Source organism: Andrographis paniculata, unplaced genomic scaffold (assembly GCF_009805555.1).
Source record: "Andrographis paniculata isolate CXL003 unplaced genomic scaffold, ASM980555v1 Contig82END, whole genome shotgun sequence".
Classification (NCBI taxonomy): Eukaryota; Viridiplantae; Streptophyta; class Magnoliopsida; order Lamiales; family Acanthaceae; genus Andrographis; species Andrographis paniculata.
The window spans coordinates 2394194-2422188 of NW_026137620.1; the positions used below are offsets into that span (position 1 = coordinate 2394194).

The following is a 27995-nucleotide window of genomic DNA, read 5'->3' on the forward strand; positions in this document are numbered from 1 at the left end:
TTAAGAGGCATATTCTTTTGAAGAGAGAGAGAGAGAGATGGATTATTGAGGCATACACAACAAACAAAAAGCTCCATGGGATACAACAAATGAGGAAATACATGGGATGCCCTGCCTTGCCCTGCCCTGCCTTAATTACATTCATCATCTACGAATAATTATCTTAAGAGACCCAAAAACAGAGAGAACCGTTTCTCACTCAAACTGCTCTACCTTTGCTAACACCTGAACCACAAACTAAAACTAAAACTAAAACTACAATTAAAAATCGAAATAAAAATTAAAATAAAAAACCCTATATAATACAATGGATTGGATGAGATAGAATACGAGAGCTTTTCTTTTGTTGAAAGCATGCATATTTGTGCCTCTCTACCTGCTGCTGCTGTTGTTGTTCTTATTGTTGTGTTCATCCCCTGCTGCTGCTGCATCTTTGTTATCTCTCACTGCTGGCTGTGTCTGTGCCAAACTAATGTTGTGTGATTTCGAATATTGCTGCATTTTGACAGGATCTGGAATGCCCACAACACCAATCCCTATCATCCCTCTTGCTTCTTGTTGCATTGCCGCGTCAAACCTTCGCATCTCGGAGAATAATACATCCACATCCACATCCTTATCTCGATTCTGATAGCTCGCAATGCCATTGCTGCTGCTTGGGAGAATAGGTACACCACCGTTCATCGGGGCGCACTCATTGCCTTGTACCTCCAATTTGGAATGGTTGGCGTACGACACAGCAGGGTACTTAGGAAAACTCATCCCTGTATCCGGCAAGCTGCAGCTCCTAACTGGGACATTCTCAGACCCGATAAACTCATTACGCCCAAACATTGTCGTGGAATGATCCAAAGTGGCAGCCTTCTGATCTTCGGTGCTGAATCTGAGATTCAGCGACTGGCACCTTGCCTTATTGTTGCTGCAAGTTTCTTCTGCATAGGAGGAATTCGGTTTTTGCTTGGAGGAAATCAATACTTTACCAAACAACTTTACGTCGCCGTTCCTCGATGGCTTGTCCAGATCAGACGAGCAACCCAAGCCAGAGCCAGAGCCATCTTTTGTGCTACACTTTTGAATGGAGAAATCGGAAGCTTGATTTGATTGTTGCTGCATCGTATTTCCATCCAGCCGCGGAGCATGTTGAACCGCATTTCTTTTGAAACTCACATCGCCGCCAATCTCCCGGGCCCTGAGAATCTGGGGAGAGTCAACAGTATCCCACAATGGGACTGTTTCCGGAGATTTGTTTTCAGTGATCCCACCGGCGACATTACTACTACTATTATTGTTCAGGCGTCTTTGGAACGTCGATATGGGAACTGAAAATATCATCGTTGACTCCATCAATGTCAAGCAAACATTCGATGTTGGCTTCTCAGAACTCTCTTTTCGGCTACCCGACTCAGCTTCCTTCATCGAACAGACATTTCCAGCTGGCTTAGGATCGGATGTCATCTCAGTTCTTGGACTGGTATTGGCAGTGAATTCAGCAGGATCGGCGTCTGTATCTTCTACTTCCTTGGTGCCCGAATCAACGTGCAACATGTAATCCTTCACGTCATTTTCTCCCCGACATGATCCTGCAAAGTCAGAATCAGCCAAAGTCCCCTTAGCTGAATCCGGGGCGGAGAATATGACCCCATCGCTTTTTCCTTCACTAGAAGCACCATGGTTTGCAATCTGCTTATCATCCATTGATGAACTCTCCAAGATTGGGTTCGTACGATGTTTGTTATTTTCACATGTAGCAGCAGCTATCGAGAGATCTGCTTCCGACTTGATAACAGGGCCATTATCATCGACAATGATGGAATCCGTCTGCACAACGCAACCATCTTCGGTATCGCTGCCGCCTCCATTAGCAACGCCCGAAACAGCATGCACCGATCCAGGATGAATCTGATCCAACCCAAGGCATTTACGAGCTTTGCTAAAGAATATCTTGCACTGATCCTTGGACTTCGTTCGGACCAAATGCGCTATCACATCAAAATCCTTCCCGTATGACGACATGGCTTGAACAAAATTGGATTTCTCTTCCTCGGTCCAGTCGGCGGAGTCCAACTCCTCACAGCTGTCATCTGAGCACTCGTCATCGCCATTCGGCGTACGATCAGGAGTCACGGGCCGCTTAGAGCCAGAACCAACTCTTGCATACTTCCAATCCTTGTACCCATCAGCATTGTCGAAAGAAGTCGGGATGCAAGAATTCACTGCCTCGGAAGACAGAGAACCACAAATGCCAGCCAAAACATCGGCAGCTACGGTTTCATTGCTGTAAATTTCAAGACTATTAGATCTCCGCAGCGAACCATTGTCCCGCCTCGGAGCTTCGCCAAGAATGTTGAGGGACGCAGCATTGACCTCACGGTTCCATCTTTTCCCGGTAGCAACCAAGTATGTGGTGTTTTGAGGCTTTCTCTGTTCCGAAAACTCTGACTTCTTTCTGGCTCTTGCAAAGCATTCGGATTTATGGTTCTTGTAGTAGAACTCAATGCAATCAGCTATTGTTTTGTGTTCCAGAAACGAAGAAATCTTCCTGAAATTTTTCCCGAAAGTAGCAAGCTTATCAATGAAAACTTCCCTCTCATCAGCAGTCCAGGAGTTGATAATCGACCTTTCTTTTTCAGCGGCGCAAGGATCTTCCACTAGGCCGTTACTTGAAACGAACGTCGACATCTTTGTCCCCTTGTCCAATATTAAGGCTGGCATCTTCAAAGTACTCCTACAGGGTTTGAATGCTGACTCAGAGAGCAAGCCATTGATAAACTTAATTACTTCTTCTGCAGACACTGTTTGATTGTTCCAAGCTGCAATGTAGGAAGACAGTTTGAAGAATGTCAGGAAACAATTCCACCGTCACCGAGCTGAAGCAAATACTTGCACTTGAGCAATGGTTGCAATAAGTATCGGTGGAAATATTGTAATCAACGCTATCCAACAATAAAACGGAACGTCAAATTCAGGAAACTTTTTATCAATTCTTGGCATATCTGAAACTGAAGCCAGCTCAATCTTAGTAACTAATAATACCTAATTTTCATTCTATATTTTTAATCCTAGATCAAAAGCAAGGGAACTGGTGGTGAATGCTGCAAATCATCAAATGTAAACAGGACTTCATGTTGAAATCTACAGCAGAAACATAGTGAGCAGGTTACAATCCGATAAAAAAAAAAAAAAGAAGTGTTGATATACTGCTAACATCATTCAAAGACATTCGAACTGAACAATTACCGGATGTTCACGAGTGAAATTTTGATATAATATATGAAATTGAACCAGATACTCCTCTTCTTTTTTGTCACAATTAAAGAGAAGGATTTTGGGCCATTTTTAAATTAGCAAAAATTATAAGTTTTAACTAGTGTCTGCTCTCCGACCACAACATTTGCTAGCATTGACAAGTAACTTGGTTAAATTTTATCATACTTAGAACAAAATTATAATACTAGAAAGTGACAGAAATTAGCTGGGAAACAAGATCAAATGACTAATGGAATCAGAGAAAACTCTTGAAACAAACAAAAAAAAAAAAAAGAAAAAAAGGGCAATGCAACACGCTTAATAAGGTCTTGAAAAACAAATGACTTTGAAGCAGGGTACCCACAGAATCTTCCTTAAGATGTTGAATATAGAACTCTCAAAAGAAAACCATCACAACAATTAATGGGTCAAACTTACGGAACAGAAAGAACGTGATTAATATGGAAAAAACAGAACATCATCATAAGCAACATAACCCACAAGAACTTTTTTTAAGAAAATGCCAATTCCAATATGAGCTTTGGAGACATTTCTTGCTTTTGCATTTCTCGAGTCAGCCTTTTTGTGATCTTGTAGAAAGTACATCTACTGAGAAAGCCTAAGTCTCCTTCACTATTCATTGTATCATGTATCATCCGCCAGTTTGTCTTTTCAAAAAAAGGATGAAGTTTTGATTTCATCTTAATAGAAATGCAAGTCATTTTGTAATAATGGTGCATAGAGCAAATTATATGCCATCATAATTTCTATGAAAAACTAAGACAAGAATTATTGCAGCATAGAATAATATAGCGATGAAAGATGCAAAATAGAAAAATGTAGGCAAATGAAACAATACCAAAGTACGAAATTCGAGAGCGACTGGATGTACGATACTTCTTATGCCCAGATTGACTCATATCTGACATCTTGTGAGATTTTCCCCTCAGTTTCTTTACAGATACCATGCGACCTTCCTTCCAGAAATGGTGAAATACTCTAAACTTCAGTGTTATAACTTTCTCCTTAAACTTGAGGGATCGTTTCCTCACTAGAAACTTCTCCTTGATTCTTGATGAATTCCGCCCTAGAGATGATTCATTGGATGCAACTGAAATATCAAAGGAACAGTGTCCGGAGGGTAATAACTTATTTAAGTCCTCTGAAGTACAACTAGCAGTGTCTTTATTGGAAGCCAATATACAGTCATAACCACGGTTTCTCCCACAATGCACATGTTCAACATTAGCATGTTGACAACTGTCTTTGATAAGTTCAGAAAGATCAACATGAGAAGAGTTAATCTCATTGTTGAGACCATTCTCTATACACAGGAGATTCAAGTTACTGGAATTGCTGGAGTCCAAATTGACAAAACCTTTGCATTCAGCTGTATCGGGAAGATTGACATCTTCCACAGGAAGGGGCTCACTGATTGTAATTGGAGCACTGCCTGGACTATCTATCCCCTCATTTTTTAACGCCTCACGCTCTTCTTTCACTGCAGCAGGCATAGTCTCAACATTCATGCTTCCAATTGAACCACCCGGAAGAGGAGCAGGCTCAACAGTAAAAGCTGAAACAGTAGCTTGCTCTTCACTAGGTTTCAAAGGAAACTCTCCTGGCAACAAACCGGAGGTAGCTGGACATTCAAAGCAACTACTAGGTTCAGCTCTCAGGGACTTTAGCTCGGTTTCAAGTAAATCTATCTCAGACTCAGTCACCTCAAGTGCTTTTAGTATATCAACCTTCCATACCAACAACTTTCTCATTGAGGTTGTTTGTGCGCAATCTGCTTCTCCGGAACTTGGGTCCTCTGATTGTAGCAAATCATTTATGAGAGAACTCAACTTGACAATAGATGTGAGATCAATGCTTTCTAAATTAAAAGTTGGTCCATCATGGTGCATCTTGGATGTAATACAAGGTGAAGAAGACAAATTAACATTTTCTTGATCAGTGTTTGCAGGCCTGATGGACTCTTTCTCCTCAATACCTGCATATTTAAAAATTGCAAAGTAAGAGAACTATTGAGTACATTAATACAAACGACATTACCAGCACTCACACAGTCCCCTTCAATGATTTAATTCAAAAAAATGACCAGCTATTGTTATCATTATTATAGTAGCAATAGTTAACTTCAAGTTTCTATGAAAAATATATAATAAATCAAATAAATCTCTAATAGAGTTCATAAGGCAAATAATAATAAATAACAATGACATTTAGGATGCTTATCTATACTCATGCCTTTTACTGTACATCTCCCCATTGATAGACCACATAAAGTTATATGAACTCTTGGAGCAACATCAACCAATTTTATCCATATTTTTTCATTATTTAATGAAATACACAATTTTCCACACTACGGGCACTGAGATGCCATAACATCCATGAATCAAACATGCATGTCCAATTCGCAAGAAAAGTTTTAGTAGTATGCTATCCATGTTGGTTGCTTTCATACCTAATTGCATATTGATCGATTAACAATCAAATGTATTCATTCAAATGCAATATGCACAACCCACTATCCAATTCACACATACCTTCATTTAAAAAACAGCTTTATTTTCAAACAGCTGTGATGCTTTCCATCCAAAATCACCCTTTTCCAAAAGGCATGCCTTTCTAGCATATTTTTTTTTTAACCGTAAATTGGGCTTATGTTCAAAATATCGATAACAACTTCCATGTATAATTGTTGCTTTTGTCACTTTGGTACTTGAGGCACTTTGAAAAGGACAGAAAATAGAATTCTTGTTTTCAAGTAAATGCTTCCCCCCCTATACTTACGCAGCCCAATAGTAAATAATAAAAGAAAGCTCCCTATCTAATTCTAATGATATCAGTTTCACAAAGCAAGACAGTTTGTACTTCACCTAAATGTATTGGATTTCAGGTTCTTTCAAGCCATACAACATCAAGAAACCCCATCTCCAATCAACAATTAGTTTGGACTGTTGGAAAAAGAATAAATTAATAACGTTCAACAAAGAATTTTTTCCAGCGACACAAGAACATGAGAAAGGTTGGAAAGCAAAAACCAGATATATGAGCAGACCAGAAACAGCTATGAATGCGAGGGTGATAGAGCATGTGCTTATGTGAAGGTAACAATTACAAAAGTACACTGAAACAAGAGGCCTTAGAATAAGAAGATCAAACATGATGACCATCAGGATATTCTCTTTGAATCAGATAAACGATGTAAACAGGAAGTGATTTCAATTTCGATTAGGACATTTTTATAAGCCACTAAAGATATCAACTCAAAGATCTTTGTTTGCATATTAGGATTCCTTACTGCCTATCTATCTATATATGAGTTATATTCCGTTTACATAATTGAGCTCTATAACAAATGAGTGTAAAAGAACAAATTGATCTTGCATTTCTTAATTTTAAAGTTTCATTTATTTTTCTGCTCTTTCTGCCACAGAGATAGGATCCATCATATGGTACATAAATTCTGAGGAGCTGTATTCAGAAGAAATATTACAAAAACAAAAAAGGCAAAATCTCACAAGATTAAAACCTTAACCCCTCATGTCCTGTGTTTCTAAGAATCCTAATCAATTCAATTACTAGATCAGCAACAGCACCTTACGGAAAAATATAAAGGGAAATTTCTTGTAACCTGAACCCCAATATTTATAGCATAAAAAACCAGCACCATGTGTATGGGGTATGCAAGTTGTTAATATGAAACAAGAATGCACTTCAAGCAAGTGAAGATAATTCATAGAATATTGAAACAGGCAAACATGCTAACCAAGTAAGCATGCAATCAACAGAAATATTGTGTTATTGAGTGAAAAGGTATGTTCCCTTTATATTACTTCGGCAGCTCAGATGTGCACGAACAGCAGGTAAAGAGGTCACATTGACAGACAACTAAGAAGAGAATAAGTTACATTCTAATAAAGGTCCAGGACTATTACCTGGTGAAGAGCTACAAGCAAAGGATGACGGCGTAGCAGGCGAAGCACAACCTGAAGTACCTGCAACTCTAGGGCTCTTATCAGACAGGTTCACAGAAGGTGACTGCACAGTTTCTGCAGCTGTGATGCTAACTATTAGTCCATCTTTTGCAACACCATCTTCAGGGCCTTCAACTTTCTTCTTTTCATACTTTGCAAGACCCTCACCCCAGCCAAGTCGCGGTTTCTTCCTGGAAGCAATCTCTTCACGCGAAGCAGGAACACTGGACTTTGCATTGGAACTCGAAGGAGATTGAACAGGCACTGCACTCTTCAGCTGCACCTCAACCATTGTCTCAATAGCATCTGCTCCAGCACTCTTAGCGCCACTCAATTGGCTAAAACTAGGGCCCCTCGAAGGCAAGCTTCCTGACCGAGTCCATTTCAGGGGCTTCCAATCTACTGATTCTAGACCACTTTCTTTCTCAGATTTCTGGCATGAGCTATCCCCCACATTAGGTGTACAATCATTTCTCTCCTGCTCTTTCATAAGAGACAAAGATTGACTCGATGTGGGAAGAGGATGATGAGAGGAGTCATTGGACTTGCTATTATGCCATATTTCAGAATTCGCTACAGGCTTTGGATTACCAACATCAGCTGCAGGTCTCCCTGGACCACTGGAGGTTGCAGCAGGTTCCCAGGAAGGAGATCTCCAGTCTTTCTGATTAAAGGATCCCCTATTCTCCCTATTGTTCCTAAAATACCTCCCATCGTTGCGAGACCCTAGAGATTGAAAGTTATCATCTTCTATATGTCTGTCACCATATCTCGATCCAAAAGGCATGAATCCAGGACCAGCATCATCTGGGTACACATGCCAACCACCCTGCTTACTATGGCCTTCAGCAAAAAATTTTAAAGCCAAAAAGAGTGGAAAAAACAATTAACACAAGAAACTATTTCATAAATCAACCATATCGAAATCAATATATCTTCTAGCATAGTAATTCAACGAAATTACCCCCAAAAGAGGGAAGGCAGGGCACAGATCTATATAACAATATCCACATGAAAAACTCTTCAATTTTTATTTAAAACATCAGATCTGCACTAAATATATCCACCAAATCCCCCATAGAGCCATATAACTAAAAAGAAAGGTCCTAAACCAGCTTTATGGTGACTAATTTCAAGAGTTCATACACAAAAATACAACATGGAAAGGCTTTCTACCTAAAAAGTACTCACCCAAAGAAAACTAGTTAAAATCCGTCGCCCAAATATGCGCACCACATCCAATCCTTCTAGTCAAATTGGAAATAACGCCCTATATTTGTCTGAACCGGAAAAGAACACTCAAATCCTTCTCAAAAAAGACTCAACTGGTAAAAATCTGAAAGCAAATTTCTTTGGGAATCCCAAATTTGGTACTCACCAGACGGGACAGGGCGAGACGAGCGAAAATCTGAATACCAACGCTGCTGCTGCTGCTGTTGCTGGTTATTGTGGTGATGATAAGGCGGCGGGTGCGGCGGAGGCGCCGGAGGCCCGTGGGTGTGGTGGTGTTGCTCCCGCCACCTATGCGGCCCTCCACCGCCGAATCCCCCGCCACCAAACCGTTGTTCGGACGCGGATCTCTCGTGCTTCCGGAAATCCCTTCGATCCCAGGGCAATTGCTCCGGCGGCATCAAAAACCACTATTATTCCTGCCTCTCTTTCCGGTGCAGTTCCTGTTTCCTCCTCTTTACGATGCCCCGTCTCAATCTCATCCAAACCCGCCCTTCTTCAATCAATGAAGCTCAATCCTCGGCGAGTCAAATTTTAGGGTTTCAAAAAAGAAATCACAGAAAAGAACAAGACAAGGCAAAGTCATCAATCCAAATCCATAATTCCCAATTCACACAAACAAATCCAACACAATTGTTCTTGGTTTTGTGGAGGGGCGAAGGAAAGAACCCAAGCCGAAAAGAAAGTGAAGTGATAAGAGACAGACGCAAGGAAAAAGGAGAGAGAGAGAGGGAGAGAGAACGAGCTGGGAGAGAGAGAAGAGGAAAGGAGAGACTTCTCTCTTTCTATGGTTTCTTGCTTTTTCATTGTTTTTACCCTTTTGTGGTGAGAGAAGACGCAACAGCCAATACAGCTAGGTTGGGTGCTGACTGAAATTACATCTACACCCCTTAACGTTCATTTAAATACCACAATGCCCTTCCATATGTCTCTCCAAACCTTGTAATAATAATATAGAATACATAACTGTACTCTAAACTAGGAATCATATTGACCGAATTACCCTTCAAACTCGTGTGCTGTTTTTCTCTATACATTTTTGGAATATTCTTTCGAGTTAAATATTATAATTATCAATTTTACTTCGAAATTTTTTTATCAATTTTGATTCTATTTAAATAAAGATTATCAATTTTAATCCATTTAATCCATGATAGTTTACTGGAATTGAACACGACTGTGTTGATTACCTGCACTGAATATGGTTTTGTTCATATTCTTGTTCACGGTCATGTTCTAAACACGATTGTATTTTTGTTCGTATTCATGTCCGTGTTCTAAACAAAATTATAATTTTGATCATGTTTATGACCTTGTTCAATACAACTATGTTTTAGGTCATGTGTATGACCTTTTTTTTTTTTTAATATAGTCATATTATAAATTATATTTATTATTATTTTAATTTATTTGTAATCATTATTTGATATATATTTATAAGTCAACCAAATTATTTTTTACAATATATTTTATAATATAAAATATATTAAATATTAATATTTCAAAAATAATTGCAAAACAAATTATAAAAATAATAATATATTAATTTTTATTTAATAATCGTAATGATATATTTTTCAAAATTTATAATAAACTTTTTAAAAATAAATTTAATTTATATATAACATTATTATAGTTTATAATTTAAAATAGATAATATAGATATTATTTTTAAAAAATTATAATATTTTTACTAAACAAATTTTAAAACAATATCAATTATCATTTATATTATTTTATCTTAAATAATGAACTATAATTATTTTATATTTTATATTTTTAAAATTATAAATTAAATTTATTTTAAAATTACATTATAAATTTTTAAATATATAATTACAATTATTATAAATATTATAAATTTTTTAAATAATATTTATATTTTTTTATTTTAAACTATAATTACTTATAATTTCTATTTCTAAAATTATAAATTAAACTATTTTTAAAAATTTTACTATTACTTTTTTAAAATATATATAATTTTATGATTCTTAAAAATATATATTAATATATTATTATTTTTATAAATTTTGTTGCAATAATCTTTTAATTATTAAAAATTGATTATTTTTTATATTATAAAATAATTGAAAAATATTTTAGTTGAATTATAAATATATATCAAACAATTTTAACAAAAAGTGAAATAATAATAAATACGAATTACAATTTGACTACATTGAAAACATGACCTAGAACATAATTGTCTGGTTGACAACAGGGTGATGAACATGACCTAAAACATGGATGCATTGAGAACATAATACTGAAAATGAGCAGAAATGTAGTTGTATTCAGAACATGGGCATGAATACGGGAAAAAATACAGCCGTGTTCAGAACATGACCGTGAACAAGGTCATGAATATGGTCATGTTCAGTGCAGGGTAATCAACACGGTCGTGTTGGCTGTTTGAGACGCCAAATCACTTTTTTGAGTTATCCAACACAGTTGTGTTCAAATTAACACGGTCGTGTTCAATCCCAATAAACCATCATGGGGCTAAAATTGATAAATTTTCATTTGAGTTGAACCAAAATTGATAAAAAAAAAATTTCAATGGAATCAACATTGATAATTGTAATATTGAATGAGACTAAAAATAATTTTTGTTCAATTGTTTATATTTGTTAAATGAAAATTTATTTAAAACCTTAAACTTGATAAAAAAAATATATATATATGTATAATTTATTTATTTTTAAATTATTAAAGCAACTATAACACCTTTTCATGTGCAAGAGGAATTTACGTCATTTATAAATCTTTCACATCATTGATGATAAATGAGAGTGTTGGGATTGGAATATTAATATGAAACATTTCGACTCTAATATCATATGAAAATTTGTAAAAATTATATACTTATTTTTTCAATAATAAAATTAGAGGCTTATAAAATAAGCATGATATTGACTTGGTGAATTCAAATAACGACAACATAAATTAAATAGATATAACCAAATACACAATAAATTTTAATATAATCCATAAAATAATATAATCTACAATAAAATATATGAATAATAAATATACATATACATCTTACTTCAATTTGTGCAAGAGATCAGATTTAAAATAATCAAAATTATATTATTTGGCGAAGATATCCGTAGTTTGATCTTAAAAAAAAATGACATAATCTAGCATTCCCATAAGCAATATGATAATGAACAAGATAACAATCAATATCGATGCGTTTAGTGCACTTATGTCATTGTGAGAAATTTGGATAACATTTCTATTATCGTAATATATAATACTAATAGATTGCTGAGGTACCTTAAGATCATCAAATGGTCAACGAAGCCACAAGAACTTAAAAGTAGCATAAGTAAGGGCACAACATTCAAATTCAATTTTAGACCAAAAGACGACTGTTTGTTTCTTGCTATGCCAAATGACAAGAGAATCCTGAAGAAAAAAATAAAAGTTAGTGGTGGAGTGATTGCAATACCCGACCCGTAGTCGAGTTAGGTCACTAGGTGTTTTATTTATTTGAATGTTTAAAATTATTGTTGTTGATATGTTGATTTCAAATGGCTACAAATTTATGAATCCTTGTCCATTTTGAACGAAATTTATGTCATTGGATAGGTTTATGATTTAGCTTTCCAACACCGGAAACAGTGAGTCAATCGAACAATGAAAATTTTATGGTCAAAACATTGACCAAAGATCTGTTTTTTTTTTTTTTTTTTTAAATATACATTTTTAAAAATCGTGTTAACAACTTTAAATTTCTTTTAAAATATAAAACATCATTTTTAACCCATCACTCTTATTTTATTCCCAAATACCCCAAGGTAACCCTAGCCACTTCCCATCTCCCCCACTTCTGTTTTGAAATTATTTTGGGTAAGCTTTTCATATTTTTTTCTTTTTCACCATTTAAACTCGATCTTACGACTTTTATGAATTATCCGAAGTTTTTTTTTTTTGGATGACGTGGGAACCCGCAACCGCTACTTGAAAGTACGCATTGGGTATATCCGAAGTTATTTTGTTTATTTAAACTATGGGCCTACTATTTTGAAAATATATGTTGATTCTTCGTGGTTTTTATCTTTGATTGGGCATATCAAATGAGTTATTTGAAGGAATAGTGAATTTTTTATGGTTTTCTAAAGTTGCACTCCCTATTTTCTTAGTGAGAAATGTAGCAGTGTGTTCAACGAACTTTTTTGTTATTATTAAGTATTTTTTTCATACTCGTATATAATTAGAGGTGTATATATGTATTTTAACTTTGATTAGAGACTAATTTTTTCCCATTTGAGTAGAAATAAATTTTATATAATTTTCTAAAGTTTCACACTAGAACAGCTTAGTTTTCTTAAATAATATTTTTCTCTCTTGGAGCTTATTTTTATATTTCTATTTAATTGTAGCTTTAGTACATGTGTTAGCTTTAATTAAAGATTGGTTTTATCTCATTTGGATGTAAAATAAATTTTTAGTGATTTTTACGATAGAACTACGCTATTTTTCCAAAGTGGGTGAATTGTGTAAGTTAAGATCATGTTATGGGTATGATTTGAAACATTAATAAAAATTTTGTTCTTTGAAATCAAGTTTGAGAATGTTACCTTTTGATCTGGAACTAGTTTTATAATTGTTTGACCGAGGATGAATCTATGGTGAAATTTTATGATTTGGGCTAACTTTAAGTAAGATGATTGCTCGTGTTTGGTGGTTTTGTGGAATTCGACCGAACAAAGTGACACGAGTCGATAGTAGTTGAGTTTATTAGATTCCTGTAAGTGATGTAAGGGGATAAATATTGCATGTCTGATAGGCCATCTGATTGTCGCTTGATTGATAGACTATAAGAATGATTATATGTCAATGTGAATTGATATGAGAACATGATGAGCATATTGTTTATATATAGCCGAATTGATATGAATTGAGATTTCTTGTAAAATGATTATGTGGATATATGATTACGTCCTATGTTATGTGTGATTGTTGATTTGTAAAGTAGTGAAGTTGGTGCTAGGTTAGCTAATAAGATGAATGGTTAAGTCAGTGTCAGACTAATTCTTATGTTTGATAGGTCGGTGCTGGGCTATCCGATTGATTGAAAGTGGGTTAGTTCGGTTAGGCCAACTCTTATATATTGATGACTCGGTGTTAGACAAACTCCTGTGCATTGATGAGCTTGTATTAGGCCATTCATTCAATTTCTTGTAAAAAAATTAATTTAATTTTTCTTTTTTAGCATTTAGGATTTTTAGGGCCCAAAATGACTTCGATTTGACAATAAAATATTATTAGTTAATTTGTTTGGTTGTTTCGGATGAATCATGCAAATTTAATCTAATTGGGAGTCTAAAAATAGGCTTACATTTTGTTTGGTCGTTTTGGATAAACCGTGCAAGTTCCGTTCAATTCAAATTCTAAAAATAACTTTACATTTTTTATCATTTAAGATTTTTAGGGCCCTAAATAACCTCGGATGGACATAACAATATCATTAGTTGGTTCGTTTGGTTGGTTGTTTCAGATTAATTGTGCAAGTCTCGTGTAATTTTGAGTATAAAAATAGGTGAAATTTCGAGTAATTATCGTTTGTCTTTTAATTGTTAGCCTGGTAAGATATATCCTACAAGTGCATTATTTTTGATTATTGTCTTCCATATCACAATTCCAATCCGCACGCGTGAGATTGTATCTGTCGTGAACTTCATGCACGGCTAGAGGACAAAAATCACGAAAAAGTGACACGTGTGAAATATATCTGTCAATGTGACAATTAAAAGGTAAGAGTGACAACTGACCATAGGTACGAGATATTTATTGAAATTTTTTCTACAATAATATATCTAATATAGTTTCAAAAATTCTAAAACCATTTAGATGGACTTGAAAATTTACAAGCCCTTCATATAATGAAAATAATGTATATGATATGGCTTCAAAAATAACGAGACAATTTGAAAAGCTCCAAAATTTTCGAAACTTTTCAACATAATAAAATAATATATATACACATAATATAACTTTAGAAATTCCGAGATAATTTAAATGGATTCGAAAAATGTTGAGTCTTCTCTATATAATAGAATAATATATATAATATGGCTTCAAAATTTTCGAGACCATCCAATATAATAAAACAATATATTTCATATGCCTTCGGAAATTCTAAGACCATTCAACATAATAAAATATATATTTAATATGACTTCAAAAAATTCGAGACTATTTTAAATGATCTCGGATTTTCCAAGACCAAAAAATTTAATTAATTTTAATAGTTATTATATATGTATTTTTACCGTCACAGAATTGATTCCAAGACAGATTTAGAAGCCAAATTCATTTTTTTTTGGTAATGTTAATGAACTATTACTAAAGTTTATATAAAAAAGGTGGATTAGTCCAGCTCAAACGGATTCAAACAAAGTAGTTCCCGGGCCTATGTTTTCAAACACAATTTGAAATTGGGATGAGTTTGTCCGATATGGTTCAAAATCGGGTTGGGCCAGTACAATAGAAAAAAATGAATCTATTCTAAAACAAACAAACATATTCAATTTTCATATATCGAGTAAATCAAAAATTACCACCCCTACTTAAAAAAAAAATTATATTTAACTTTTTTATAAAAAAAAATAGTAGACCCTCCAAACAAATATATACATTTTAAAAATGGTAGATCTAATAAATTCTATTAAAATCCATACAAATATGAAATATCACACAAAATATTGTATTAGAGTTTCTTATAAGGAAAATTTGCACTAAAATAAGTTTGTATTCAATTTTTTTTTTTTTTTTTTGTTTTAATTCCATATAGATTAATTTAGTTTTCTTATTAACTATTTTGCAGTATATACCAAAATACTAACATATAGCTTATCGTACAATTGGTCATTTCCAATGACTTATTTGTACATCAACTGTGGTACTAATTCTCCACAAAAACACTTTTCTATTTCTTGACCAATTATGTGATTGTAATATGTTCCAAAATCTTATTTCCAACGACGTATGTCTTTTTTGCTGATAAGATTTTTTGACCCATTTTGGTCATTGATGTACCCAAAAATATTTTAATTTTAATTTTTTATATATTTATATTTATATCAATATAATATAATTTTTAAATAAAATTAGAAATTCAAAATGTATCAATATATATAATTTTCTAAAGAAAATTTTTAATAATACAAAAAAAAAGAAACTTAGATATTTAAAATAAAGAAAAAAAAAAGAGATTGTTCTGCGTTACCCATTAATCAATTATTTATATTACAAAAAAAATGTTGGAGCTCTTAGGTCTCAAACAAATGATTGACCGATAAGAAATGCTGATAGGAAATGACTGAAAAAGGATGCAAATAGGTCAATTAAAAAGACTCAAAACAATTCGGCATTGTCCGATAGGAATTAGGCGACTAGGGATGAGAATTGGCGGCTCAGGGAAATAGAAACAATTCTATGTAGTTCGATGAGAATTAGTCGATGGAGAATGATATTTGGACGACTAGTGGGAGTGGAACCCTTTTGCAAAGACCAAGGAGAATGTGCCGATGAGGGAATGCAAAATGGCGATTTAGACTGTCTTTAATAAAGTCTACATATACCTCTTTCTTCAATGTGCCATTTAGAAAATGCAGATTTGACGTCTAGTTGGTATAATTTCTAACTTTTTTGTGCCGCCAAAGAAATAATTGTCCGAATTGTGTCGAAACGAGCAACATGTGCAAAAATTTCTGTAAAATCAATGTCGGACTGTTGTGAATAACCCTTTCCCACAAGTCTTGCCTTTCTTTTGTAAATTGATCTATATAAATTTAACTTGGTCTTGTACACCCATTTGATGCCAACAATTTGCTTATCTTGTGGCTTTTATACCAATTTCCACTTATGGTTCTTCTCAATTGTAGAAATTTCAACCTCCATTGCCTTTCTCCATCCCGAATCTCAAAATGCCTCATCAAAGTTTTCCGATTTAAGAACACAAAAATTACAAGTAGCACAAACATCACTTAACCATCAAAATTTCCGCGGGGATAAATCTAGAGTGCTGGAAGTTGGAGTACTCGATGATTGATTGCTTAAATCTGGACTGTTGGAAGCTAATAAATCTGATGACCCATCACTACTATCACCATTATTTTCTCTTCCAATTGTTGCAACTTCAACTTCGTCATATTGCCATGCAACTTGTCTTACAACTTTGTTATCAATCCAACTCCATATGGCTTCTTCATCAAATATACCTCTCAACCAATGATGATCTTGTTAGTTTTAAAATTAAACAATCTATATCCCTTAGATTGTGAATAATAACCAAAAAATAGACATCGATCACTTACTTTATCAATTTTATACCTCTTCTGCTTGGGAACTTGAGGAGCATAACACACTCTAAAAATTTCGTAAGTGTTTCACTAAGGGCTTTCTTCCACTCCATGTTTCAATTGGAGTTCGAATCCAAACAGCCTTTGTTTGGCATCGATTAAGTAAATAAATTGATGTATGTACAACTTTAAACCAAAATTCTTTTGGTAAACCTTTGTCATTAATCAGCATCTTCACGATCTCTAACACTTTGATTTTTCTTTTTGGAAACTCCATTTTGCTACGATGTCTAGCTCACTATTAATTTTTTTTCAATGCCCTATTTTTTGCACAACTGCTGAAATTCATTTGATTTGTATTCTTTCCAACGATCACTCCTTAATATTTTAATAAATCAGCCACTTTGTTTTTCCTCTATACTCTTGAACTTCTTAAAATAGAAAATACTACATATTTTTATTTCATAAAGTATACCCAATTCGTTCTGGAATGATCGTCAATGAAAAGAATTAATTATTTGTTACCTCAATGAGATGTTGTTTTCAAGGGGCCATATACATCCGTATGTACAAGCTCCAAAACAGTTTTGATTCTCCATGGAATTTTTGGTTAGAAACCGAACCACTTTCTATCCATTTCTTATGCGAACCTATGCAAATGACAAATAACTAGCACATCCAAAGCGACAAAATAAATAAACACAAGAATTTTACATGAAAACCTTCTCAATATGAGAAGTAAAACCATGGGACCCTAGTCTATCCAAAAATCTACTAATCTCAAATTCTTTTGGATCACAATATCCATATACCGCTAAAATAGTGCACAAGAGACAATACGTTAAGATTACAAGGTCAAACACCAAGCTCAAACCTTTAAATCACCAAAAGAGCACAATACACAACTAAAACATAAGTAGTAGACACACGATCATACAACTTCTTATTCTAACAATCAAATTCAAATCTCATCATAAAAACCAAATATTTAGAATTCAGGAATATGCCTACCAAATTTCAACTTGATCGGAATTTAACAAAAAACCAAATCTGCGCAGTAAAGAATCCGAAAAAGTACAACTTCGATAAAACCTTCATTTCTCCTAATCTGACCATCAAAATCAAAATCCTATTGTACAAAATCAATATCAATGCATGTATAGAATCTCTAAAAAATTTCACCTCGATCGGACAATGAATCATCATATGATCTTCATCTTTTGTCTATCCAGATTGTCTCCCTATCCAAATCGCTTTTTGATTTACTTGATTTTGGCAATAATAGACTTCAATATTTGAGTAAACCAAATCATATCAACACTTACCAAAATTATTTTTCCTCACTTAGGAGGAAAACCCAACAACAATTTCCTTCGAAAATGGCAGACGATGCTGCTTTCCGAGCATACAACCTTCGCATACACCATTTTTTTTTCTCAAATTCGGGTAACCCATACACCATCTCTTTTTTAAAAGCACTTTGAGACCGTGAAAATTTAGATGCCCTAATATCTTATTCCATAGCCAAGAGTCACTGTTACGTTGGACTTTTAGCGCTTGATTTTCTCCACAAATAAACTTTATTGGAAAGCTTCTTCTCGTCTGCATTTTGATCTTGCCCAAGAGTTTTCTTCTATTTCTCTTGCAAAAATACAATAAAATTCTCCAATAAACGAAATAGAAAGATCATTATTCCCACCAGTGGCGGAGACATAGGGGGGCCGAACATCGTTGTACCCCCCTAATTATTTGAGTTTTGTATTTTTATTATATAGTATTTGTATAATTTTTCAAATTGAAGTAATTGGCCACCCCTATAAATTTAATAAAAATATTATTATTACGTATATTTAACTCAAACATGTAAAAATTTCGGTTCAAACACTTTAAATATTTAGAAATATCTGAAAAACCCAAATAAAACAAAGTAAAAAGTTGTTTGTAATTTTTTATAAATTTTTTTATTATATTCTATAATTTTAGAATTATTATATATTATTTATATAAAAAAAATTTCGGCCCCCGCAAAATTTTTTTTAGCTCCGCCACTAACTCCCACCATATCATAACTTGATTATTGGTGTTCTACCTTCAGCTCGACCGTACATATCAAAGAAGGAATCGAAGTACACCCCATCATTGGCGATGTCTGGAAACCATACAACTTTGCTATCCCAATACCGTATCGTAGGCCCCTCCCATTTGATCTAACCATCAGCCCACACATATATATATATATATATTCATTTATGGAGAAACACAAATCTCTTGGATAACAAAAAACGTACGCTTGAAAGAAAAATGATTTAATCTTTTTCAAATAAAATTTCGAATGCACATACACCACCATTCCAACAAAAAATTCTTTAAAATCATTCAACACTTTGATAGTTGTAACACCCCAAATAAAAAATATATATATTTAAAGTGCCACACGCCAACACCAGAATAATATCACGTAAAAAATAAAAACATAATGTGCCCTAATGCTAAGGCTAAAACATTATAATAGTGACTGTAAATATTTTTTTATGGAAATTTTAAATTATATTTTCCAACACCCATAAGCATTTCAAAAATATGTAATCGTAAGAAGTCTTTACATGTATTAAAAGGTCTCAATGCATCTCAAAAGTAAGAATCTCAAAATAGGGAGTATGTAAAATCACAAGTTCGGACATTATCAAATAAAAAGTCATGCATGTAAATAAAGTCTTATCCCTATGATGCATCACGTGGATGAAGGTCCGTAAATCAACTCTGCATGAAAGATGGTAGTAAACATCAGCTAAAGCTGAGTAAGGAATTAAATATGCAATGCACGAAATAATTTACCAACAATAAATGATAGTCATACAACAACGTGCCAAAATCCATGGCTAAAAACACATCAGCCGACTTGCCAATCAACGGCTAAGTCTAGCCAAATTCACGACTTAACGAATTATGAATCGACTTGCCAATCAACGACTAAGTCTATAGCCAAATCCATGGTATACACAAATTAATAAACTGACTTTCCAATCAACGGCTAAGTCTAACCAAATCCACGGCATACAAAAATTAAAAATCGACTTTCCAATCAACAGCTAAGTCTAGCCAAATCCACAGCATACACAAATTAATAATCGACTTGTCAATCAACGGCTAAGTCTAGCTAAATCAACGGAATACACAAATTAATAGTCGACTTTCCAATCAATGATAAATCTAGTTGTTGAAACATGACTTGGATTTAGCGGTCTACCCAACCTGGAACCAAAGCGAAAAGGCTGTTTTAATTGGCATGATTTTTTTTGGGCTTATCGTAATTAATAACAAATGGGCTTAGGGTTTAAGGTGTTCAGGGGCACTTATAAATAGATAGCTATGGTTCCTAGCCATTCAAAAATGATTGTAACTCTCTGAATTAGTATATAAATCTCTCCGGTTCCTGCCCGTGGACGTAGGTTGGCACACCGTCGCCGAACCACATAAAACCTCTGTGTTCTTTATTTGCTTTCTTTTTCATTTTCTCATAACTAGTGATATCAGAGTCATATCTAATTGATTGAAGATGTCCCCGTATAAGTTTGATCTGGAAAAGTTTAATGGGTCGAATGACTTTACGCTCCGGAAGGTCAAGATGAGAGCACTTCTGGTTCAACAGGGATGTGCAGTTGCGTTGGAGGGAGAAGACAAGTTTTTTAAAGACACGAAAGAGGAGATGGAGAAAGAGATTTTGGCAATGGCTCATTCCACGATCTTGTTGTCAGATTCTGATAGGGTGTTACGGGAGGTTGTCGATCAGACGACGACTTCTGAGCTATGGTTTAAACTGTGTGAAAATCATCAGAACAACTCTCTCACGAACATGCGATATCAGAAGAACCGACTTTACATCCTCCGGATGTCCGAAAGTACTCAGGTAATAGATCATCTTGATAGTTTTAACCGTATTATTCTTGATCTTCGAAGGGTTGAGGTTAAAATAGATGATGAAGATCAAGCCCTAATTTAACTATGTTCACTACCTGAATCATATGAGAATTTTGTAGATATTATGTTATACGGTAGAACTACAATGTCTGTTAATGATGTTAAAAATGCCCTTGTGTCCAAAGAATTAAAAAGAAAGGTTAATATGAAAGAGGGTTTTGGTTCAGATCTATTTGCAGGCAGTGGAAGACCACAAGAGATAAGTGTTTGGAAGGAGAAGGGGCACATTAAAAGGGATTGTCCACAGAAGAAAGGAAATGCAAAAGTTGAGTTTAGTAACAGAGGTAGTGCTGCTGTGGTACAAGAAAGTTCTGATTATAGGGACCTTGGTGAAGTTCTGACAATGTGTAGTGCTAGTACTGTTGATATCTGGATTATGGATACCGGTGCTTCTCACTATATGACGTTCTCTCGTCATATACTCAATTCTTTCAAGAAGTGGAATGGAACGGTGAAGTTAGGTGATAATAAGGTTCTCCCCATAAAGGGGAGCGGGATAGTGCAGATAAAATTGCATGATGGTACTCTCAGGAAATTTGACTGCTTGTATGTTATTGAACTCAGAAAGAATTTGATTTCTCTTGGCACCTTAGCCAAAAATGGTTTAAAATATCATAGTGACGTTCAGTGGGTGAAAGTCCTGGAAGGTGCTCTGGTGATGATGAAGGGAAAACTGTAGCATATTATTTATTTTCTACAGGGCAGTTCAGTGATGGGAACGGCGGCGGTATCCTAGTCCTTGGATAAACATGATGAGAAGACAAATTTATAGCACCGTCGATTAAGTCACATGAGTGAGCAGTGGTTATCTATGCTGAGCAAACAGGGTTTATTTGGTGGGGATGTGACAGGTGAAATTCAATTCTGTGATGCTTGTGTATATGGGAAGCAACGCAGGGTGAGGTTTAGTACAAGCCATCACACTTCAAAAGAAATTATGGAGTATGTTCATTCATATTTATAGGGTCCCTCTCTAGTGAAATCGCAGGGCGCTTGTTCTTACTTTGTTACTTTCATAGATGATTATTCAAGAAAAGTCTGATTGTACTTTTTGAAGACTAAAGATAAGGTGTTTGGGAAGTTCAAGGAGTGGAAAACCATGGCTGAAAAATGGACGGGTAAACAGGTCAAGACTCTAAGAACTGATAATGGGTTGGAGTTCTGGAACGCTCCATTTGATGATTTATGCAAGAAAGAAAGTATAGTGAGGCACCACAGCAAAATGGGTTTAAACCAAACCCTCATGGCGCGTGCTAGGTGTATGCGCATATTTGCTGGCTTATTTAAGCCATTCTAGGCTGAAGCAGTTAACACTGCTAGCTATCCGGTTAATAGATCACCATCAACTGCAATTGACTTAAAGACTCCTCAAGAGGTATGGTCCGGCAAACCCTCTGATTACTCTAATCTAAGAATATTTGGATGCCCTGCATACGCTCATGTGAATGATGGTAAGCTGGAGCCGAGGGCGGTAAAATGTATATTTCTAGGGTATGCAACAGGAATAAAAGGTTATCGACTGTGGTGTACAGAAGGTAAAAATCCTGGTAAATTTTTTATTAGCAAAGATATAACCTTTGATGAATTTTCTATGCTTGATCAGAGTAAAGGTTATGAAAGTATTGCAGGAACAAAAGATTGTGGTGCTAACCAGAATGTGGAGTTTGAGACTCCTGACAGAGTTGTGTTAGAGGAAGAACAACAGAATAATACTATTGATCAATACGACCAACCAGATCAGTCAAAACCTCAAGGGAAACCGGTTGAGGAGGAAGCTGATGACACTGGTACTGTGGTTGAAGATTCTGTAGCAGCTAGAAAGGGAAAGAGAAATATTCAGAAACCAGCTAGGTTTGCAGGATGTGTCAATACATGTGATATGGATTCTGTGGCTTATGCATTGCAGTTGAAGATGATCTTGACTCTGATGAGCCAAAAATATATAAGAAGCTATGGCGAGTAAAGATGCAGAAAATTGGATTAAATGAATGAAGAGATGTAGTCTTTTGAAAAGAACATGACTTGGGATCTCGTTGTACTACCAAAAGGGGTGAAGCCAGTAGGATGCAAGTGGATCTTTAATAAAAATAAAGGAATTCCTGGTGTTGAACCTGCTAGGTTCAAAGCGAGACTGGTGGAAAAAGGGTTCTCACATAAGGAATGAACCAATTACCATAAGTTTTTTCTTCTTTCGTGAAACACAAAACCATCCGAGTTTTTTTAGAAATTATGGGTCCTTTTGATTTGGAGCTGGAGCAGCTTGATATAAAAACAACATTCCTTCATGGTAATCTAGAAGAACAAATTTATATGTTTCAACCGGAGAGGTTCGACAATTCTAAAAGGGACCAGGTATGCTTATTAAAGAAATCTCTATACGGCTTGAAGCAGTGTCCGAGGCAATGGTACAAGAGATTTGATTTCTTTCATAGTGTCTAATGGTTATACTCGTAATCAGTTTGATAAATGTGTTTACTCGAAGAAAGTTTCTAGTGATTCCTTTGTGTATCTGTTGTTGTATGTAGATGATATGTTAATTACAGCTAAAAACATGGTTGTAATTAATGACTTGAAAGCTCTACTAAAGGGTGAGTTTAAGATGAAGGATTTAGATGCGGCAAAGAAAATACTGGGTATGGAGATGTGGCGTGAAAGAGAAGCAGAACGGCTATGGGTTTCTCAAGAAAAGTATATTGAAAAGGTTTTGCAAGCATTCTATGTTGATCAGTCCAAACCGGTATGTACCCATTTGGCGGCACACTTTAAACTTGATCGAAGCACTATTCTGGCTACAGATGAAGAGGTTAGCTACATGAAGAAGGTTCCATATTTAAGTGCAGTTGGAAATCTTATGTATGCGATGGTATGTACGAGACCGGATCTCGCTTATGCGATTATGGTGAGCAGGTTTATGGCTAATCCAGGTAAAGCTCACTGGGGAGTTGTAAAATGGATCTTGCGATATCTGAAATGAGCGTCTGATATTTGTCTGGTATATGATGATAAAGGCCATGGTGATGGTCTGGTTGGCTATGCAGAATCTGATTACGGGGGTGACTTGGTGAAACGAAGATCATTGATTTGATTTATCTTCACTCTGTTTGGATGTGTAGTTAGTTGGAAGTCTACTTTACAACCTACGGTTCCACTGTCGACGACTAAGACGGAATACATATCAATGACTGAAGGTATTAAGGAGGGAATCTGGTTACATGGTCTGGTGTAGAGTTTGGATCTGAAGATGGATAAACTAGTGTTATTCTGTGATAGTCAGAGTGCTTTGAGTTTGGCTAAAAATCCGGTGTATCACGAGAGAACCAAGCATATTTATGTAAGATTGAATTTTATCCATGATATTCTGGAGGAAGACAGGTTTTTTATTCAGAAAAAAACTGCATAACATCATCCAGCAGATATGTTTACAAAAGCGCTACCAACGGAGAAATTCAAGCGTTGCTTGAACTTGGTGAATATTCGTATGAGGTAAAGTCTCCTCAGGGCATCTAGAATGAAGGAGATGATTGAGAGAAATACTGAGGAACCTTTGGCGGTTGGAGAAACTCCAAGTCAATGTGGAGATTGTTAAAACGTGACTTGGATTTAGCGGTCTACCCGACCCGGAACCAAAGTGAAAAGGTTGTTTCAATTGGCAGGGTTTCTTTTGGGCTCATCTTAATTAATAATAAATGGGCTTAGGGTGTAGGGTGTTTTGAGGCACTTATAAAGAGATAGCTATGGTTCCTAACTGTTTGACGATGCTTGTAACTCTTTGAATCAATATAATAAAATCTCTCCAGTTCCTGCCCGTGGACATAAGTTGACACACCGTCGTCGAACCACGTAAAACCTTTGTGTTCTTTATTTGTTTTCTTTCTTGTTTTCTCATAACACTAGCCAAATCCACGGCATACACAAATTAATAATCGACTTTCCCCATCAACGGCTAAGCCTAGCCAAATCCACGGCATACACAAATTAATAGTCGACTTGTCAATCAATGGCTAAGTCCAGCCAAATCTACGACATACACAAATAAATAATCTATTTGCCAATCAACAGCTAAGTCTAGCCAAATCCACGGCATACACAAATTGATAATCGACTTGCCAATCAACGGCTAAGTCTAGCCAAATTCATGACATACATAAATTAATCATTGACTTTCCAATCAAAGGCTAAGTCTAGACAAATCCATGGCTTACAAAAATTATGAATTCTTAATAGCAAGTTCACCACATATCACATAACAAAATATAATTATACCAGTCTATTTAACTAAGACACGTAGTTAGATGATCAATCATTTCAAATATGCATAATTTAACCCCTTAACTTACTTAGGGGAAGCTACCCAACTCTACTACCACCGACTCATGGGACTTGGTTCGGTCGGACATCACCTAATCATCAAATTCGATCAATCAACTTACTCAAATTTAGGGCAAACCTTATAAAATTCACCATAAATTCATCGTTGGCTCAAACATTATGAAACTAGTGTCAAATCAAAGCTAATATTCCTAAGTTATATTTCAAAGAATAAAAATGCAGTTATTAATTTTAATTACATACATAATATTATCTTAACTCAGATAGTTTGTTCACTTCGGAAAAACAGAGCAGTTGTATTATAAAAATCACTAAAAATCTATTTTACACTCAAATTAGACAAACTTTGTATCTAATGAATGGGAACACATATATCTATATTTTAAATTAAACAAAAACACAAAAAAAATCCAGAAGAACACAATAGAAGTTAAACATACTGATCAGATCCTTTGTCAAGAAAGACGATGTGTAATTTTAAATTTTTTTATAAAATTCATTTTATATCCAAATGGAACAAATTTGGTATCTAATTAAAGGTTACACAAATATCCACATTTAACATGAATTAGAAGTATGAAAATAGTATCCAAAAGTTACAGAAAAACCGTCGAACACTCTGTAATATTTTTCCATGAAGATAATGAGTGTGTAACTTTAGAAAATCATATAAAATTCATTTGTCTTTCAAATAACTCATATAATATGTCAAAATGAAGATAAAATAATGAAGAATATGAGTATGGTTTTAAAAAAGTAAGTCCATACTTTAAATAAATGAAATAACTTAAAATAATGCACACATATTATGAAATCGAATTTTAAGAATAAAGAATAAAAAGGTATAAAACTTACTATATAATCACCTCAACTTGAGTGGGAGGGAAGCGGGTGACGGCTAGGGTTTCCCTTGGAGTGTTTGAAGGATGAAATAAAGGTTAAATATAAGGGATAAAGTAATATTTTATGTTTAAAAGAGGAGATAAAGTCGGATTGACGTTTTTTAAAATCGTATTTGAATATACAACAAACCTTTTAATACTATTTTAACTATAACTCTTTCATTTGAACTCGGATTGTCTCACCGTTTGTGGCGTTAGAAAAATAACTTAAAAAGCTATGCATTACCACAAATTTCATAAAAGTTAAACATAAATTATAAAATTTACAGCTGTTTGAAATTTACATATTGATAATATCAACTTTAAGATATTTAGTTAACAAAATATCTAATGGGCCAACTCGATTATGGATCGGATATTACAATAGTACCAAATCTACCATATAGATTCTCAATAATTTTTGGTATTACGTACTCGATACGAAAATAAAATAAAATTTCGATAAAAACCCACTAAAATGCAACAACTAATCACCAATTGTCAAATAGTAGGATGATGATCTTGTCAACATGGGTGAATTAGAAAGAATAGTTTTTTTTTTTTTTTTTTTTTTTTTTTTAAATACAAAATTTCATTACCGTATATAATTATCCAAAGGTATAATGGTTACACTATGACGAAAATTCACATTAGTAAAGGAAAGTAAGTAGAGGTAAGTATGAATTCTTATGCAAACAACAAATGAATATAACGTATAGTTTTAAAACTATGGGAGTTTTGGCACAAATTTCCCAAATAACATGAGAGTATTATATAGTATTTTCAAATGTATATAATAACACAATATATTAATATTTGAATACATTTTACATTAGGATTGAATGGAATTTTCAATATAATCCAAAATTCAAAATATATAAGTTTTTCAATCTATTCACTTCATAATTCCAGAAAAATATTAACTAAAATTTAAAATATGATTTGGAATTTGAAATATTTTTTACATCCCTATATATATCCATATATGATATGATATAAGATACAAAGCTATTTTAATACAACTTTGTTTTGAATTGATCATAAAAACATAATAGTTCAAAAAGAAAACTTTGTAATCAAATTGTACCTGTGGACTGCTATTATAGTGGCCTTGATATAGTTTTATTTGAAATAAGGCCTATATTAAAACTCCAAATTCAAAGTTCTTGTACTCATTTGATTCTAGAACATATTATTAGGCTTGCCTTTGGGCGTGAGAAGTCTACGTCCTTTTCTAGTGCTCAAAAATTTTGGATCTTGACACTAAAAATATGTATAATATTATAAATAAATGTATAATATTAAATTAGTAATAGAGTAATTTGAAATTTTACAAAATAATAATAAAATAAATATTTAAAACTTATTATTTCATATAATTTATAAGAATTTATAAGTGCATATTTTAATTTTTGTTAGGAATCCATTACAAATGGTCTGCATATTATACTACACGAATGGACACCTTGAAGTACAATTCAATTACCATATATAACGAACATATTTACATATAAATTATGTGTTAAGATGGCCGAGTTGGTCTAAGACGCTAGTTTAAGATTTTGGTCCAAATTCCACTCTAATCAAATATGTAGCGAAATACTTTTTTTTATTTAAAAAGTACATCGAGATCTCATTATTTAAGAATGTTTTACTAATATAAAAAAAAATTTAAATTTGTAATATGGGTTGAGATGGCCGAGTTGGTCTAAGGCGCCAGATTAAGGTTCTGGTCCGAAAGGGCGTGGGTTCAAATCCCACTCTCAACAAATTTACTATTAATGTTTTTTAATTTTGCAAAATAATATTTCATTTGTCTCACTTACTATATCCATCTTCTATTCTTTTTCCGTTTCATTTGTCATTTTTCTTTTTTAAAAAAAGTTATACACTTTAATTTTATTTTAAAATTTTAATTTATATACTTTTTAATTTTAATTAGACTAATTAGTTATTTTACTTCAATATATAATTATTTTTATTATGCAATAATTACTTTCACTAATATATTTTTAATTATTTAT

General features: G+C 34.1%; 1 protein-coding gene and 1 non-coding gene across 4 annotated transcripts; one reads left to right on the top strand and one right to left on the bottom strand.

Moving 5' to 3' along the window:
• Positions 1-55: 55 nt before the first annotated feature.
• Positions 56-9270, bottom strand: LOC127241525 (uncharacterized). Of its 3 annotated transcripts, XM_051260635.1 has the most exons (5): positions 8614-8739; positions 8427-8515; positions 7197-8042; positions 4106-5242; positions 56-2810 (listed from the first exon to the last, which is right to left on the bottom strand). In XM_051260635.1, exons 3-5 carry the CDS (start codon positions 8020-8022, stop codon positions 373-375), a joined length of 4401 nt encoding a protein of 1466 aa, XP_051116592.1. In that variant the 5' UTR covers positions 8023-8042; positions 8427-8515; positions 8614-8739; the 3' UTR covers positions 56-372. The 3 variants fall into 3 exon arrangements, with proteins under 3 accessions (XP_051116592.1, XP_051116591.1, XP_051116590.1); XM_051260634.1 differs by lacking the exon at positions 8427-8515 and having other exon boundaries at positions 8614-9270; XM_051260633.1 differs by lacking the exon at positions 8427-8515 and having other exon boundaries at positions 7197-8078; positions 8614-9270.
• An 18389-nt stretch (positions 9271-27659) lies between these two features.
• Positions 27660-27740, top strand: TRNAL-AAG (transfer RNA leucine (anticodon AAG)). The gene has a single exon. It is a non-coding gene; the product is annotated as a tRNA-Leu (tRNA).
• Positions 27741-27995: the final 255 nt, after the last annotated feature.

Bases quoted from the DNA above. Each gene is read 5' to 3' on its own strand.
- LOC127241525 (XM_051260633.1), bottom strand. From the start codon at position 8,866: ATGCCGCCGGAGCAATTGCCCTGGGATCGAAGGGATTTCCGGAAGCAC. The intron at 5,243-7,196 runs GTAATAGTCCTG...TTAAATATGCAG, and splicing joins TGCTTGTAGCTCTTCACCAG to GTATTGAGGAGAAAGAGTCC. The intron at 2,811-4,105 runs GTATTGTTTCAT...CCTACATTGCAG, and splicing joins CTCTCGAATTTCGTACTTTG to CTTGGAACAATCAAACAGTG.